The 18,080-nt window shown below is 35.5% G+C and overlaps 1 protein-coding gene across 5 annotated transcripts; it reads right to left on the minus strand.

The window, feature by feature from the left end:
* Positions 1–574: 574 nt before the first annotated feature.
* On the minus strand, positions 575–12,154 carry LOC114395912 (ATP-dependent helicase BRM-like). Of its 5 annotated transcripts, none has more exons than XM_028357784.1 (15): positions 11,875–12,154; positions 11,472–11,671; positions 8,546–9,856; positions 7,081–8,397; positions 6,757–6,869; positions 6,419–6,506; positions 6,241–6,327; positions 5,940–6,032; positions 5,770–5,853; positions 5,481–5,684; positions 4,608–4,850; positions 2,997–4,532; positions 2,355–2,894; positions 1,747–1,998; positions 902–1,525 (listed from the first exon to the last, which is right to left on the minus strand). In XM_028357784.1, the coding sequence occupies exons 2-15, from the start codon at positions 11,646–11,648 to the stop codon at positions 902–904; spliced, it is 6,669 nt and encodes a 2,222-aa protein (XP_028213585.1). In that variant the 5' UTR covers positions 11,649–11,671; positions 11,875–12,154. The 5 variants fall into 5 exon arrangements, with proteins under 5 accessions (XP_028213586.1, XP_028213585.1, XP_028213582.1 ...); XM_028357781.1 differs by having other exon boundaries at positions 11,766–12,154; XM_028357782.1 differs by having other exon boundaries at positions 11,760–12,154.
* Between the last annotated feature and the right edge of the window lie 5,926 nt (positions 12,155–18,080).

Here is an 18,080-nt window from a genome sequence, read left to right on the forward strand (position 1 = left end):
TGATGTGTCCGAGATGGATTGCTAACAAATCAGAAATTACTGCTATTTTTAGGATTGATCTCCCTATGACTATGAGTGTTGACTCTAGCGTACTTCAAGTGAACCATGGTCCAAGACCTTCAAAGTTTGATCGATGCTCTAGTGTAGTTGAAACACGATGAAAAATGGTTAAATACATGCAAAAGGCACTTTGACATGATGCAATGATATTAACGTATATTTAGTATTTACATGATGCTCACGTAGGTAAACATTCTGCCTTAGTATCAACGTATATTTAGTATTTACATGATGCAATGATATTAACAATTTACTCTAGACAAAAATGTAAGACAGTTGCTAGATCCACTTCTCTTTGCTTACACACTCTTTTCAATTTGTTTTCCAAAAATGTCCTTTTTCAGAAAATACACTCCCCTGTTGACAGTTCTGGAAAAATCAAAGGTTCATAAACCTCATTATTATTGGGGGGAAAAACTATTGTTTTTTCCCAGCTTAGACACAACAAAGGTTCACAGCTTTCACCCCAAAAAAAAAAAAAAAAATCAAAGGTTCATAGTTTATGCATTTGATATAATCATTTGGAAGAGGTAACTACTACCTTATAGAGATTAATCCTTGTATGGACTACTATGAACCAAGAAGTTACTATACAAGAGATTCAGCAGCTACATAAAGAAAAGCAATTCCTGCAAGATGCAGATATCCAAAGAAAAAAATGGAGACAATTGTAATTTAACCCATTGATTTGAGGTAGCTATAAAATACAATGGAAGAACTAACTCTATATTAACAGTATGGGCTAAACCCTATCAAAGGCAAGGGCCACTAAAATTCTTCCTGAAAAACTAGTACCAATAATATCTCCATTATATACCATCCTTTTGTCTCCATGAAAAATCTACATATGGCTTGGTCTCCTCTTACCAGAATCTGTTCTCAAACGCTTTACAGGGTTTGCCCAACCAACTGACCCACCAGACCCATTTGAGTGTTGAGATGGCTGGCTACCCCTTCCCTGTTGAGCCAGTCTAGCATCCTTTGGGGTTGAACCTGACCCTGGACTTCTTATAGCACTAGGTGGAGAAATAGGACCAGTTGATCCAGTCCTACCCTTCCCCAATGATTTGTCCCTGTCATTTCTTTTCTTCTTGCACACAACCAATTGACCTGGATGAGCAAGCAGTGGAGGGTTATCCTGCTGAGGTTGTTCACGTGCACTGCTGCTTCCGGTTCTTGAGTTCTTCTGTGGCAAATGACCTTTGAACCTGGCATTTTCGCCATTAGAAGTTGATCCGCTTTGTGACAGCTTTTGTGAAGGGCATGGATCAGTTTCCGCATCATTGGTCATTCTGTGCCTTTTGCTAGGGCCAACTGTCCCTTGCCTTGGGGATGCTGCAGTACCGGCAGGAGCTTGGCTGGAGAAAGATAGTGCACCTCTTGCTTCTCCAAAGTCTGTATCCGGAAACGCAATTTTCAAAATATCAAAGAAGAGATCATGGACCTTCCTTCCTTCAGTTCTTACCTGCAAATAATGATCACTCAGAACTTTTAATAGTTACAAAAATGGAGATCATATGAACAATCCTAGTCTATCAATTTCAGGTCCTTTGAACAGAAAATCAAACATGCTATATACCTAAACATATGCCAAGTTGTCTTTTGACACTAATTAATTTTCCAAATACAACAAGTTCAGTGTATGTTTCCATCATTTTATGCAATAACACTGATAAGAAATTTCACCTCATATGAGTATCCATAGAAATGCATTGCACCCCTCAACATGAACTGTACATCAAACACAAGCTCCATTACTCCGCTATAATCCATTCTATCAATCCGCTGGTCAATCTTCCGTAAATCCAACAGATTGTTCCCAGATCCACCTGCATGCCCAGAATTCTCCATCCTCTTCCACAAATCTGTTAGCAAAGGTACAATTTGATGGCCTTCCTTGTCTATTCTCCTTTGGAGCTTGCTAATTACATTTTTGCACTGCATGTGAACAAATTGTGGGTTCATACACTTACACAGAACAGGCAGGCAAAAAACTACAGGAAACATTCCCAACATGGTTTATTTAACACGGAATGGAGTTGAGATTAAATCCACATAACCAACAGAAAGTTTTAGGTAAAAACAGAACAAAGAAAGTAATATCTTCAGGATTGCAGCTGGTGAAAAAACCTTTAAGCAGATCCTGTTGTATTAATATTAATATTTTATCTTAATTACGCTTGAGATTAATAATGGTTCTTGCTTGCAGTCCTATAACATGCAGTGAGGCATGAAAAACATAAAACCATAATAGGCAGAAAATAAGACAACAATGATCACATAATGGCACATACTCCTCTCTGGATGATTTCGGTTGTCTTAGTCCCATGAGCTGAAGATCCATTTGGATTGAGATGCTTCCCCTCCCAACTTTCTGTGGGGTGTTCATTGCCATCCTCTGAAGGAGCAGATGTGCAATTCAAACGATTAGACTTAGGTGATCCATGCAATTTGGATGAATTAGCTATTTTCCTTGAAGGTAACTTTTGCTTATTTTTTAGTGATGCTTCATTCTTATCATGCTTGCTGGCATTGGAGTCTCCAAAAGATTTTGATTCTGGATCAATCCTTTTTTGAATTTGATATTTATAATCTGCCAAAACAGATGATTCTCCACGTTGAAGAGAAATCATCTCACTGCCAGACTTGTCCTCGGGCCTTTCCATGGCATGGCGGGGACGAACACGAAGACTACGCTTACGCTTAATCTTTGGTTTCTGCAAAACTTGTTCATCTTCACCTTCATCACGATCATGAATCCAACTACCTGACTGTTGATGATCCATGTGAGAATCACCAGATACTACAATTTCCCCTTCCTCTAACTCATCTCCCTAGCAAAAGTTATCAGAAGATATTTAATCAGAATGAAATAGAACAAAGACAGCCCCCAACACAATAATAAAATATTCAAAATACAAAGAAAATATGTGTACCATAATTTTCGAAATGGAGCCTGGCCTGGCATCCAATGCAGAGAGGGAGCCAAATTTTTTGGAAGAAACTGATGGTGAAACTGTCTTTGTCAATCTTTGACTGTCGGAGGATGATCCTGAGGAACCAGCTTCTTCAACCACATGATTATTTCTAGCATTTTCTGAAGAAAGGGCAATTTCATATCCAGCATCAGAAGTTAGACCATCCTCTTCCAATCGATTTCCATCAGCCCCACTATACCCATCATCTTCAAACTCTCCATTTTCCCCTTCTTGTGCAGAATCTTCATTTCTGTCTTCAGAATTTGCTTCAGAATACTCTCCATTTTCATCTTCCAACTCTTTATAATTAGGATGCTTTTTTCCCTTGGGCCGTCCCCTTCTCCTTTCAGAACCCACCTCACTGGATTCCATGCCAATACTACCACCCAATAAAGTGTTCTTTGATGGTCTTTTAGATAAAGCAGCAATAGCAGCATTCACTTCTCTTGTATTGGCTCGGAGCCACTCAGGAACCTCATCATGTTGCATCACGTCCTCAGGCCAATCCAGTTCTTCATCCATTTGATCAAACAATTCAACTTCCTCTTCACTCCTAGCAATCATGCGATTTACCTCCTGAAGAGAAGGAACATCATGGACATTTTCTTGATACCGTTCTTCATCATGTAACAATGTCTCTAAGGTCAAACGCCTCTCTTCATGTGTTGTCCTTTGATCGAAACGTCCAGCATTGATAACCTCATCGGCCATATCTATCTTATATTGTTGAATATTGTTCCTTATGAGGCTCTCAATGGATCCTATATAGCGATCCTTACCCACAAGTTCATCCTCCATATCAACAGTGCCTCCACTTCTCAATTCATCTTCCTTCTGATGGCTAGAGATTTTGTCAACAACAGCTTCCATGTAGATAACTCTGACTTCTCTTTTCTGTCCAATACGATGAGCTCTGGCCACAGCCTGCTCCTCATTTTTAGGGTTTGGGTCAGGATCATAAATGACAACTGTGTCAGCAGACTGAAGGTTAAGGCCTCTCCCGGCAGCTCGAATACTAAGCAAGAAGATGAAACAGTCGGAATCAGGGCTATTAAAGTCCATTATGGCCGATTCACGGTCATCCAAATTAGTTGTCCCATCAATTCTTCTGTACACAAGTCTTCGCCAATTCAGGTAGTCTTCCAAGAGGTCTAGAAGTTTTGTCATGGTACTAAACAGCAAAACCCGATGACCAGTTCTTTGAAGCTTTATAAGGATCCTATCCAGGATCCACAATTTCCCACAAGATTTTACAATTGAATTTGTAGATAATTCACCAAGTAATGGGTAATTCAGAGATGGATGATTGCAAGTTTTACGTAGCTCCATACATCTGTTATTTAAAGTCTTGTACTCTTTTGCCTGGTAATGAGGATTCTTTTGAATCTTACTGTTCTCACCCTCAGGATCAAGACGAAGGGTACCAGTTGATTTGACCCAGTCATAAATGGCACTCTGGACAGCTGACATCTTACATCGTAAAACTATAGAGACCTGCAATGCAGCACATATATTAGGATTGTGCCACCAGATAAAGAGCAAAAGGTTGAGGAAGAGTCATAATCAAACCTTTGGTGGTAGTGAACCCTCAACATCTTCAACACGACGCCTGAGCATGAAAGGCTCAAGAATCTGATGAAGACGGTGGATAATGATAACTTTTTTCTCAGTCTCAAGCCAATCATCCTCTGTATTTTGAGTGGGACCTTCCTTTTGAAATGGCTTTGAAAACCAATCGTTAAAGGCTTTCTTATTGTCAAAAACCTCTGGAAGAAGTAAATTTAAAAGCGACCACAGTTCCTTCAAATCATTCTGCAGAGAAAATTGCACCATTAATAAATTTTATCAAGATATTTACTGCACCATGTACATAAATGATTTATCAATTGACAATGTGACACCTACATTAAAATATAGAACATGAGTCAATATAATAACATGTATTTTACGAAGAAAGGCATGAATTATTAGTCAGAGAACTTTGACTACATTCCAGCGACAACAACAAAATGAACACAACTAGCATAATATGATATATAGTTGACCAAAGGTTATGGTTACAACACAAGGGGCATAATTCAAGATTTCAACCTGTAATTGAATTAACAACATTCAAGCTTTAATGAAAAGTCTTAATAGTCTTTATAATAGTATTTTATGACAGAAAAGTAAATGATCCATAGATAAATATGTTATTAGACCAAGGATATGATACATGTTTCAAGGTAAAGAGAGTCTTCATAAAGCTAAAGCTGTTAGGTGAAGGCACATAAATGATTTTAATATCTCTAATAGTTACCAAGGGAAGAACAAGCTGTGAAACAAAACAGGAAGCTGCAAACTTCAAGAAACGTGACGTTTGGTTAAATTGGATCATAGAAGACATTATGAGTACAGAGGAAACTACAGCAACAATGCAAATTGTGCCAAAGCAAAACAGACCTGCAAAGGTGTTCCTGTCAGAAGCAGGCGCCTTTGACAACGATATCTATCAAGATCACGAGCTAGAACTGAATCTCTATCCTTCATTCTCTGTGCTTCATCAATTATGATATACTTCCAATCAATTTTTGAAAGCCTTGCCCGGTCATACATGATGAACTCATAAGTAGTCACCAGGACATTAAATTTCATAGCCATAATCTCCTGCAAATATAACACAAAAGAAAACTCAGCATTGAACATTAAATTACACATAATAGTGTAAGTCAATAAGCTGTGGCACACTTACTTGTGAATATAATTTTGATCGGTAATCCTTCCCTCCAGCATAAAAAATGCATGACACAGACGGTAGCCAAGTATACAACTCACTCTGCATGGTGAACAGAAGTTTTTGGATTAAAAGGGACACTTAATCGCAAAGAAAATATTACTGAAATGAAAGAGTCGAAAGATCACCTTCCAGTTAACCATAACAGCATTTGGGACTATTATAAGATGTGGGCCATAGTTTCCTTTAAACTCCATCAAGTATGCAATTAATGCCATAACCTGGACAGAGAAAAAAATATTTAAATTTTCCAGAGGTTCACATAACCATCACAGTAAGTATCATGAAAATAAAAGGAGTAATCTTCTTACACCTCCTACGCATGATGCAACAAACTTTAATATGAAGTGTAAAATCACTCGGTTGGAAAAGAACACAACAGATTTTCTTCCCGTGTTAAAGAACAACACAGCAAAACATAACACTAACCTGTACAGTTTTGCCAAGACCCATCTCATCTGCCAAAATTCCATTTAATTTGTTGTTATACAAGGAAAGCATCCATTGCAAACCAACCTTCAAAAATAACATGTCAAATCCATAAAACCTTACTCCAAAAGACAACAAGAAGCAATTACAGACAATTTCATCAAACTCAGCAACCTACAAGTTGATAGTCTCTTAGTGTTCCTGCCCGTAACATTGATGGTTGGCATACAACCTTCTCACTCACAGCATGAGCAAGGCTGTAATACCTGGTATGTGGCCAATAATGTTAATCATCAGATATCAGATGTATTATTATACAACCAACAAAATGTACAAAAATCATAACTTAGATAAACAATATCAAAGCATTAAAATTACAATAAATATTATTATTAGGCAATTAGCACATTTTGAGCCAACACACCAGGCTGTAAAAATACACCTGACCTCGAGCATCATTATGCCAAAAGCATAAAACTCAAAATACAAAAAAAAAAAAAAAAGAGCAACACTCACTTGCTGACAGATGAATTGTCTTTAGGAGCATTCATCTCCATAAAACGATTTCTAATCATCACTTCCTCTCCAGCACAGGCTGCTGCCGCTCTGACTTCTTCTTCAGAAAGACCCTTTAGTAATAAAACATATAAATGGATCAATGAATAATACATTATTTCAAACAAGTTAAAATGTAAATTAGCAAACATCTAAAAACAGAAACCTCAAATGAATTGTACAAACTAAAAAAAAATGCACACAAAAATAAAGGTTTTCTCCAAGGCCACTGGAATTTGCTTTTTATCTTTTTATTTTAATGAGAGGGGAGATGATGAAGCATGCCTGCAATCGTGCAGCAGCTGCAGCAGCTTTTGCTGCCTCTTCCACTTCCTGTTGATTCTTAGCAGCAGTTATCTTACTTCCTAATTTATGGAGATACTCTTCAGTCTGGGTTAAGAAAGTTGAAAGAACAGCATATCTCTCTGCAGCATCACCTTGGATGCTAGTCTGCTGCTCCAGCAACATCTCCCTATATCTGTCAACATCATTATTTTTTAAGGCTTCCATCCTTTTATTTCGGTCATCATCCTTACGTTTTGAGAACTCTCTCAACATCCTTTCATGATATTTGGCCACCCCCCTGTTGCGAGCAGTACGGGCATCACGAATGGCCCAGTGTGTTTCAAGAAGCTTCTTGCGCCATTGAAATATAGATTTCAGTTGCTTCTCCCTTAAAGCTCTCTGAGATGCCTGCACTTGTCTAGCAAGTTCCATACGCTGACGTTCACATAACCTAACAAACTTGCGGTATGGCCTATCTGGCATTGCCATTATCTCTTGTTGCTGTTGATCAATCTCATCCCTTAAACGTGCCTGAAGATCTAAAAGGCGAAGTTTTTTCTCTTCAATTTGCAACCTCAACACAAGATCTGGCCTAATTCTTTTCCTCTCCAAGTTTACCGCCAATAAACCTTCAATCTTCTTTAAACTCTCTGTCCTTCTCTTGCCAAGGACCTCTATGCCTTCCTCAAAAAGAAGCTCTTTCACATCATATGCCAATGACAAATTATTGTTGTTGATCATCATTGATGACCCAAACGAATCATGTTTTCTGGTGAAGAAAGGAAAATCAAATAGGGGTCCATGATATTTTCTGGTGGATCCCACATCCTTTGTCTGGGAAACAGCACTTGCTTGTGCAGGTTTATTGAGTTGCATTGCGTCATTTACTGAAGCCTGGGGAGCAGCAACAGCTTTTCCCTTATCTAATACTAACTCATTTCTAACAGGAGTTCTGCCAATTCCATGTTCACTTTCCTGATCTGACTTAGCAGAGCATGCAACAGACTGCTGCTCTTCCTTTCCAGCAGATTCCTTTGTCACACGAGGTGTGCCTTGCACCTGAACTGCCGTTACAGTGGAGTTCTCATCTCTGACAAAGACTTCCTGTTTTGAAGAGTTCTTTCCATTAATGGATGAGATAGGCTGTGAATCTTTGGCATTGACCTCATTCTGCCTCGGGTGTTCTGCCACAATATTTCCAGCAGATTTCTCCTGATTTTGTGCTCCTTCAGAATGAATTGGCTGCTGCACTTGCAAATCAAGAGGTGGTGGAATGATGGCCCGAAGAAGTTCTTGGGGGAGTGCACCTTCTGCTTTCTATCAACCAACAGAAGAAAAAAAAACGAATATCAGTGAGCGCAGTCTCCATTAAATATTATGTAGTACATCTTCACTACACATAAATAAACACGTAAGGTGGGCAGACAGACAGATGCAGACAAAATGAAGGAAGCAGAGATTAAACCTTCAGACGCCTAAATGCTAGTATTTGTGCCTTAAGAACATGAAGCTGTTGTTTGGTAAAACCATTTCGTTGTTGAGGCATCTGAGATGGTCCCCCCTGAGTTTTGGGGTGATTTCCTGATCCACCTTCATTTGTCAGACCTCCAGCCTGAGAAGTAGATTGGCTTAGTTGTCTGATGTACTGCATTTTCGCTGGTTCTGAACCAGATGATGAAGTTTTTACATTCAGAGGATGATCTGCACCTAAGTTCATGTTTGCAGAGGACTGCTGTGGATGCACAGAAGGCATTCCATTTATGGTTAGAACTGATTGCTTCAAAGATCCTTGAGCGTCTCTGCCATGAAGACTGAATTGCTGTGCTGCCATGTCACTAGAGCTACTGGCTATACCAGCACTAATTGGTGGACTCAAATGGCTGGGTGGAGCCGTCTGCCTGGCTTTTGCAGAACCAGATTGTGCAGACACATCACTAGATGAATTAGCATGTGCTGAACTCTCACTTGCGACTGCCGGAGAAGTAACCTGTTGGTTTGAAACAGGGACAGGTGATGACATTGCACCTAAGTTAGTATCGTTTGCCTTTGGTTGTTGAACTATCCTTGATTGCATCAGTGGAATGAGCTGAGCCATTAAGTTAGCATTTGCAGGATGTGACAGATCAATATTTCGTTCATGTGCCCATGCTTGCATAGCCCGCAACTGAGCAGCCATTGCAATCTGGTTGTTCATAGTGTTCGGGATGCTCTGCTGAGTTGCCAGAGCTTGCACAGGTCTTATAATATTTCCAGGCATTAAGTTTCCAACAGCTGGTCCCTGGCTTGAAGAATTTCCTTCACTCTTCTGATCAGGTGCTAGCTGCTGCCCTTGCTCTACCCGCTTTTCCCCCCAAGTAAAATGTTCAGATGAATTTCTAGATGATGATGCTTGGACCTGATTCACTGCCTGCATGGACATAAGATCCTGCATTTTCAAATTTCCCATTCTCATTTCCTGATCCTTTACAGATGAAGGGCCCAGCATTCCCACTTTAGGTTGCTGCTGTGACTGCATTGCCAAAGCAGACTTTTGTTGCGAAGCCTGCAGAGCATACTGAAAGTATGCTGCTTGTACAGGATTTAGCATTTGCTGCTCAACACCTTGAACCTGGTTGGAGCCATGCTGAGCTAAATCAACAAATTTTCGAGATTGCTGAGGTAACTGCATGGAACTAGATGGGAAATTGTTACTCCCAAATACTCCTTGAAGACCAGCTTGATATGCCAAAAATGCTTCACTCCCTTCAGGTTTTCTAAGCAGTTGCTGTTGAAATGACTGCATATGTGTATAATTGAATAGAAGTCATCATTCCATAAGACAAATGATATGGTTAAAGGTTACCAAAAAAACAAGACATAATTGCCCATAATAACATAAAAACTTGTTATAAGATCACAATGCAAATTTCACAGATATCAAGACACACATAGGTACACAAATACTTTTCAAAATACTAACATAAGATAAATTGGTTCCCAAGACCAACAACCCCCACTTTTGACTTCATAATTCATATCTTGAAAAGTAAGACAGGAATTTGAAGGAGATTTGTGCAGGCTACTACTAAAATAAAATACAGAGGAAAAAACAAACTTTGAACTATACTGATGTAACATAACCATGAAATCAGAGATGACACCATGGTCATAAGTTATGACATATTCTAAAGTACCATGACCATATATCATAAGGAAAATCAGTTATATATTAATGATCACACCATTTTGAGAAAGAAGCTGATACAATGATGATTTTTCTATTAAGACTACATTTGATAGAAAATTATAAGTCAACAAGATACAGACGACTGCTCAAAAAACAAAAAAAAAACAAGATACAGACGACACCAATCATTGGCATCACCTATATTTTACTAATAATAACAGAAGTAAGACAATAGAGAGAGGCAGCAAGAACAGTTAATACAAATTAACAATATACAGAAGTAGACGAAATAACACTTTTTAGCAAGTTGCAACTGTAGCTTGTTTAGTTACAATCCACAGTTAACCAACATCTTTAAACTTATACCATTTACTCAAGAGATAAAGAAAGACCAAAGGGAGAATTCATAATCCAAAGTAGTAAATCAAGGTGCATAAATTTCAACAATAGCACCAGAAGAGAGTTATAGAAAGCCAAAAGAGGGGGTCCATTAAGCCAGAACATAACCCCAGGTTTTATTACCCCGATGCTTCATTATCAATCATCATCAACACCTTTTCGCAAGTTGCAACTGTTTGTTTGGTTAATATCCATAATTAATTAATGTCTTGTACAATTGATTCAAGAGATAAAGAAAGAGCAAAGGAGAATTCATAATCCAAAGTAGTAAATCAACGAGTATAAAATCAACAATAGCACCTAAAAAGAGAGAAGGTTACAAAGGCAAAAGAGGGGGTTCATTAAACCAAAACAAAAAACCTAAGTTTTATTACCCTGATGCTTCATTATCAATCATCATCAACATCTAAAAGGAAATTCCAGAGAAAAGTGCAGGGAAAAAAAACATGCAGAATAGTCAAATTTGCCTACAATTCAACATCACACATCAACAGAAAATAAAGGCAAGGACCAGTTAGTAAAAAAATTAAAATTCCAGATTCAATGATTCCATCAGTCTTCATATCCTTGAATGCCTGAAATTCAATTGGTTCAACAAAAAAAAAAGGAAAAAAATAACCACAAACACAACAAACTAACCAACTAAACCCCAACACCAAGTGCATTAATTGCAAATTCCACCACAACCCATTTTTTCACACTCCCATGTGTTCCAAAATCTGAATTAGCAGCAAAACCAGGTACCACACTTGCCATCACTTGTCAACAACAACACGATTCAACCAAATTTTCACAGAAATTCAGCTAAACCAATCAAAATTCACACCTGCCTAGAACCTATCTGCTGCTGTTGTTGTTGTTGTTGCTGCTGCTGCTGCAATGACTCCAAATGTGAGGCCGCGGATGACGAAGAAGACGGCGATGCAGCCGCTGATGACGTCGATGGCGCCCGCCCCGCCGGTTTCCGGCCGGGCCCACCACCGGCACCTCCGCCAGATTGCATGCAACCACCCCAGAATTCACCACCTACAAAAAATCACAAAATTCAGATCACACTCACTGTTAAAAAAAAAAAGCTTCAAACATTGGATAAAACAAATATACCCAGAAATACCAGAACCTCGAAATCCCTCCAAAATTCAAGAAACCCACATTTTATTCCCTCCGATCCCAACGTTCAAAAAAAATAATCTAATTTTCTCTCTCTAGCTGCGTCTACTGACACCCACTTTCTCTCTCTAGAATCCGCGACTTTCGGGCAATTGGGGACAGATCTTTCCCTGCAGAGGACCGAACTTGACGGAATCGGTGATTCCACTGTTTGGGCACACACGATGTCGCAATTCAGTCAAACCCTAAGGGAAAAAAATGTTTTTTTTCTTTTTCCAAAACTTTCGTTTTTCTATTCCATATTTATGAAAATAAAAATGGTGTTTATGTTTAATTTCTTTTTCTGTTTCTTTTTTCCTCAGGTGGGGGACGAAGCTTTCTCTTTCTGCTTCTATGGTTTCTCACTGCGTGCTATTTATATGTCCGAATGGCTACGGTGTAGATTTACGGAAAGTGGCAATTCAGATTGCCCTTCGCTCTCCTCGGAATTACAAGGAAAACCTGTACCTCATAAGTTGTAACGTTCTTTAGACTTTTTATTTTTATGTTTAAAAAATTAATGTGCCTGTTTTTTTTGTATATATACGTGAGAATTAAATATAATATAAGAGGATTTGCAATAATTTATGCATTGCTTTTAATTAATTGAAGTAAATTTTCTTGATAATTAATGTGTCTGGTGAGAAGATTAAAGTAGATATATGAGGATTTTTTTTAATAGAGACCTATATGAGGAATTAATTTTGATTTTTATTATTCGTTATTGTAAAAAAAATAAAGAAACTCAATGTCCTAATATTACATTAAGTAAAAATGGATTTAAATTCAAGTTTACTTTTGTAATTATTATAATTTCATAATAAACTTAACGTTCCAATATTACTTAGTAATTATAATACAGTGAAAAAACAATGAACCTTTTTTTGGGTGCTTAATATACGATGAGGCATTATGGCGCACAAGGTGAGGAAATTGTCCATGTTAACGAGGAAGAGTGAGCATCACTAAAGGTTAGGTTTGATTCTTCCACTACAAATTAGCTTGATAGTTTTTAATAATAGGATATTTATCTACACTTCACATCAAGTTATTTATATTTGACTTAAATAAGTTTATCATACCTGAAAAATAGACTATTTTTAAATTATTATCTAAAATTCACTTTTGATCATTTGCATATATTTAAAATATTTTTATGTTTCAATCTAATACATGTCGTTAGTTTCATTTCGTTAAATGATGACGAAGCAGACAAAGTGTCATGTTATCAATACCTAATCAGTAACACATCAATGTCACATCATTCTCCCTCTTCTCCTTCTCCCTCACCATCTTCTTCTCCCTTTTCTCTCCCGCCTACCTCCTCCACATCTTCTCCCTCTCCCTCACCCTTCTCCCTCTTTTCCATTATTATGATTTTCCTTGGTGTATATGCCTTTCATCCTGCTCGCTCGCTATTTTATTTCTCCTTTGCGGTCCTTGAAATGTAAACGGTTTAGAGTTTCGACAAATTTTGAGGTTTGGAATGCTCACGATTTTGAGTTGCTTGGTTTGACAAAGCATTGAAAATATTGTTGCAACTAGGTTAGCGTTAGCGGCAATTATAGTTCCCAAAATGGACTTGTGAGTGTTTTTTTTATGGTTAAAGGTAAAGGGAGTGAAGGTTGTTAGATTTGGTGCTAAAAGGGATCTCTAGTTTTGAGAATACAATCTTATAGTTATGAAGTGAAATCTATGTTTATTTTTTAGTTTTGGGTTATGAATTTTTTGGTATTATCAATTGATCACCTAATTTTGGGATGGGAGTTGCAATTGGGTAAAATTCTTTTCATATCAATAACCAAACCCTCATTTGCAATTGTTATGAGCAAATCATGAGTATGTATGTTGGTCATGGGATTTTCGATGAGGTTTGGATGACCAACTCGTGGTTACCGTAGTGGTTCGAGTATCTAGTGGAGTCTTTGATTGTGAGGAGAAGGGAAAAGATGACAAAAGTCGAAGAAGATGAATGAGGTGAGGCGACAGGGCCAAGGGTGGATTAAGGGTTGGATTGTGAAGAAGGAGGAGGAGGGGAGGGAGGGAGGCGACGGTGGGGATGTTGTTGGAGGTGCCGGGGAGAAAAAGAAAATGGAAGTCACATTTTTTTAAATGAATTTTTTAAAATAATAAATAATAGCATGACTTCAATTTGACTACGTGTAAAATGATTAGACTTGATGACATGACACTCTGTCTATCATGTCATTCTTTTAATAAAATAGGATTAACGATAGGTATTATATTGAAACATAAAAAATTCAGGTACCTAATTGATCAAAAGTGAATTTTAGGTAGTAATCTGAAAATGATCTATTTTCCATATATGAAAAACATATTTAAGCCTTTATATTTTAATAATAGGATATTTATCTACACTAGTCCTTCACATATCCATTTATAATTATATAAATTTTAGTAATTGACAAAATCGATATAATATATAATTCTAATCAATATCATAAATAGTTATTAACTTTTCATTTAAATGTTATTATTAAGAGTTGAATGCTTACATTTTACCTTAAAATTAAATTCATCTTAGATAAATATTAAAAATTATGTTATTAACTTTTAGGGCACAAATTAATATTTTATGTGATTTTTGTTGTGTATGCTTAACTAAAACTTAAAGATTAATATCAATGAAAGTTTATCTAATTGATAAGGATATGACTCATTCTATAGGGATGTGAGTTTAAATTTTGTTATTGATATAGGACATTGTTAGTGAATAACATGTAAACTATCCTAAGTTATCCTAAGTTATATGACTCCTTAAATAGATAGATAAATTTAAGCTATCCTAAGTTATTGATACATGAAACTTTTAAGTTCCAACTCTATAATTGATATCAATATAGAGCACTAAAGCATTTAAAAGTTCAAGTTGAATTGTTATGCTTGACCTTAAGATCAATTTCATTATGAATGAATTTCAATTTTTTTTTCAATTGTTATATTGAAAAACACTTAGAATAAGAGCTTTATTGTTCATAGTGATTCTACTCAATTTAAACATGATTGTCTTTAATAAAATATACTTGTGGTCGAGGGAAAAACAAACAAACGTAACAACTTAAAACATTCAAGACAAATTGATACGTAACAATTGAAGTGTAAATGGGACCACCTAACTTTATGGCTTTGGGGTCACACACAAATCCCTTTTAAGAGAGTGAAATAAGTAGATTTTAAATCTAAATTTTAAACAAATAATTGCATATGAATTATTCATATTAAAAGTAATTTAGTAATTGTTATTTTATATTTTTATTTTAATTATTAATTAAATAGTCTAAATTTATTACTTTTTACTTTATATAAGAATATTTTTTCATTTGACACATCCCTTCTATCTATGTTTGCAATGTTATTAAATTCATTTAATTAGCATTGACGTAATCAATTTTACTTTGAACCAACAAAGCAACAAACCCAACCGCTTAGGAAGGGTAACACAAGCACATTGTCCAACACAAGCAAATTGTTCCAGTTGCTAAGCACAAGCACACCATCAAAACACTCATAAGTTGGTTGTTGTGCACTATTTGAGCTAAAATTGAAATACCAATGAGTACATGAGTTGGTTATCATGCACTATTTAAAACAAACACACTATCCAAACACTCATAATTGGCATTGTGCACTATTTGAGTTAGGAACTACAAAACATTCAATCATTAGTGATTAAGTTTTTGTTACCAATGGTGATTTGTGTCACTAATACAAGTGTCACTAAAAATTTAGAGACAAATTCTTAAAAATTACAAATAAATTTCTTTATCACTATTGTTAATTTTTTTTTAGAAACTACTAGACAAATTCAAACACTAGTGAGTTCGCTATTGTGCATTATTTGAGCTAGAAAGTATAAACAAATTCAAACATTCATGAGCTAGCTATTGTGCATTATTTGAGTTAGAAACTATTAAACAAATTCAAACACTTATGAGTTGGGTTTTGTGCAATATCTGAGTTGTATCAATTAAACAAATCGTTAAAATTTTCGCAGTAGGTTGTATATTCTTTTTATTGATCGACAATTATTACAATATCAAGTAACCACATCACATATTTAATATTTCCAAGATATGTCTTCAAAATAAGATTAATAGTCTTTTCAAAATAGCGGATTTTTTTTTTAAAGTAACTAAATCTCCCCAACTTTTGTTGCATTAAGAGCTTTTGCAAGGTTTGAACACAAACCATGAATGTTTATAAAACAAATATTATCATTACACTTGAATATATATATATATATATATATATATATATATATATATATATATATATATATATAATTTTTATATAACAAATGTTACTTATATGCACTATTTTTAATATAAAATGTATAAATTTAATATATAGAGCAAGATATTTTTTGTCCCTCAACTTTTGGTGATTTTTGTTTTTAATCTCTAACCAAAATTTTGATCGGTCTAAGTCCCTATATTTTTTTCCATAAATGTTTTTAGTTTCTATTATTAAGTATCATGGTTAAGTGATAACATGACAACCACGTGAGCTATAAGTCTAATGTGGCAATCATGTGTAAATTTTTTTGGCTGAATTATGTTTTCAATCCTCATTTTTTCACAAAATTCACTTTTAGTTTCTTAATAAATTTTTTTATCTATCTGAATTCCTTAATTTTTGTCTTTCATTTTTTTAGCCTTCTCGTCAAGTATCACCATTAAGTGATGATGTGTCAACCACATGACTTACCATGCGAACAATTAGCTTAATGTGACAGTCACGTGATAAAACATCAATGATTCAACATATTTCTTAGTGGTTCTAAGGCGTTATAAATTTTCTAGTAGTATAAAATTGCTAGAAAATAGTTATTGGGAGAAAAAAGAAATGCAATTTTTGAACATTTTAAACCCTAATCTTCAAACCCTTCAAAATCTCAACCCCCAACCTTGCTTCTAAATCAAATGTTAAACCTTCTTATTTCAATCTTGTTCCCACAAAACTTTTTGTTGCATGGCCAACCAGGGACGAAAGCAAGATTACATGGCTGGGATCTAGCTATAAAAATAAATTTTATCCCATAAATATGTACACATCAAATTTTATATATTTTATAAATTTATGATGTATGGATATGATACATGTAACAAAGATGTATCCAATATAAAGATGTGATTATTCTAAAAATATATTGGATACAATGTGTATAATATATATATATATATATATATATATCTAAATATGTATAAAAATAAAAATTCATAAAAAATGATGAACAACTAATTACAATTCTACATATCTAACTAATAGCAACCAATAAGTTTAATCTAACTTATGATAAAATCTATATTTTACAAAAATTAACATTGATTATGATCTTCGTGATTAGGTTTTTTTTTATCTTGTCCAACTAACAAATAACAACCAATGTTCAATTAAAAGTATACAAATAGAATAGTCGAATATCACACACACATATGTATGTATGTATGTATGTATGTATGCATGGAATAATAAAAAATTATAAAGACCTTAATATATTTTGTGCAACAACTTTTGTTTTTCCTTCTCGACCGTAACTATCTACATAAGCCAATGTTGTGCATTTTCAAAGTCCTACTATCCTATTCTCAACGACACTTATTCTATGAGATTGAAATAAATAAGAATTCCTAACATTAGTGTTTAACTTGTTTTAACTTTTTGTTTTCATTATAATTATGTTAGGGGGGCCAACTGCCAACCAAGCCCCCCCAACCACAACATCTGCATCCATCCTTGTGGGCAACATTGTGCATAAAGCACAAATACAAGTAGGTGATGGTGCCAAAGAGCGAGGTGAAGACAATAATAAGTTTTGAAGCTGTTAGAAAGACTAATTGTCTAAATTGGAAGGGGAAGAAGACCATGTGACGAAACAATGAGAGTGAGAGAAGGACATTCGAGGGATAAGAAGAAAATTTGTTACTAGAGACGATAAGAAGATGATGGATCATTAAAGAAGATACTAAACAAATGAGAAAGGAGGATAATGGTTATGTGATAAAATAAGAGAAAAATAAAAATAGTAGAAAACAAGATAAACTTTGGTGGTGAATGCAGGATGATTATGGCGGTATTTTGGTGTTTGGGTTTTGATTCATGAGTTTAGTGATTGTAATATTGATAACTAAAAATGTTGTCCTAAAGGATTTGTGAACCAAATACCAATATTACAAATGTCACTACTGAAATAGCAATAAAAATGATAATTTTTTTAAAAAACTATTTAATAAAAGGACAAACATTAAGAAACAAGGTTCATTCA

Source organism: Glycine soja, chromosome 18 (assembly GCF_004193775.1).
Source record: "Glycine soja cultivar W05 chromosome 18, ASM419377v2, whole genome shotgun sequence".
In the NCBI taxonomy this organism is placed as follows: Eukaryota; Viridiplantae; Streptophyta; class Magnoliopsida; order Fabales; family Fabaceae; genus Glycine; species Glycine soja.

Coding starts and splice junctions, on each gene's coding strand:
- LOC114395912 (XM_028357785.1), bottom strand. CDS start 11,648: ATGCAATCTGGCGGAGGTGCCGGTGGTGGGCCCGGCCGGAAACCGGCG. Junction 9,857..11,471: donor AGCAGATAGGTTCTAGGCAG/GTGTGAATTTTG, acceptor ACACATATGCAG/TCATTTCAACAGCAACTGCT. Junction 8,398..8,545: donor TAGCATTTAGGCGTCTGAAG/GTTTAATCTCTG, acceptor GTTGGTTGATAG/AAAGCAGAAGGTGCACTCCC.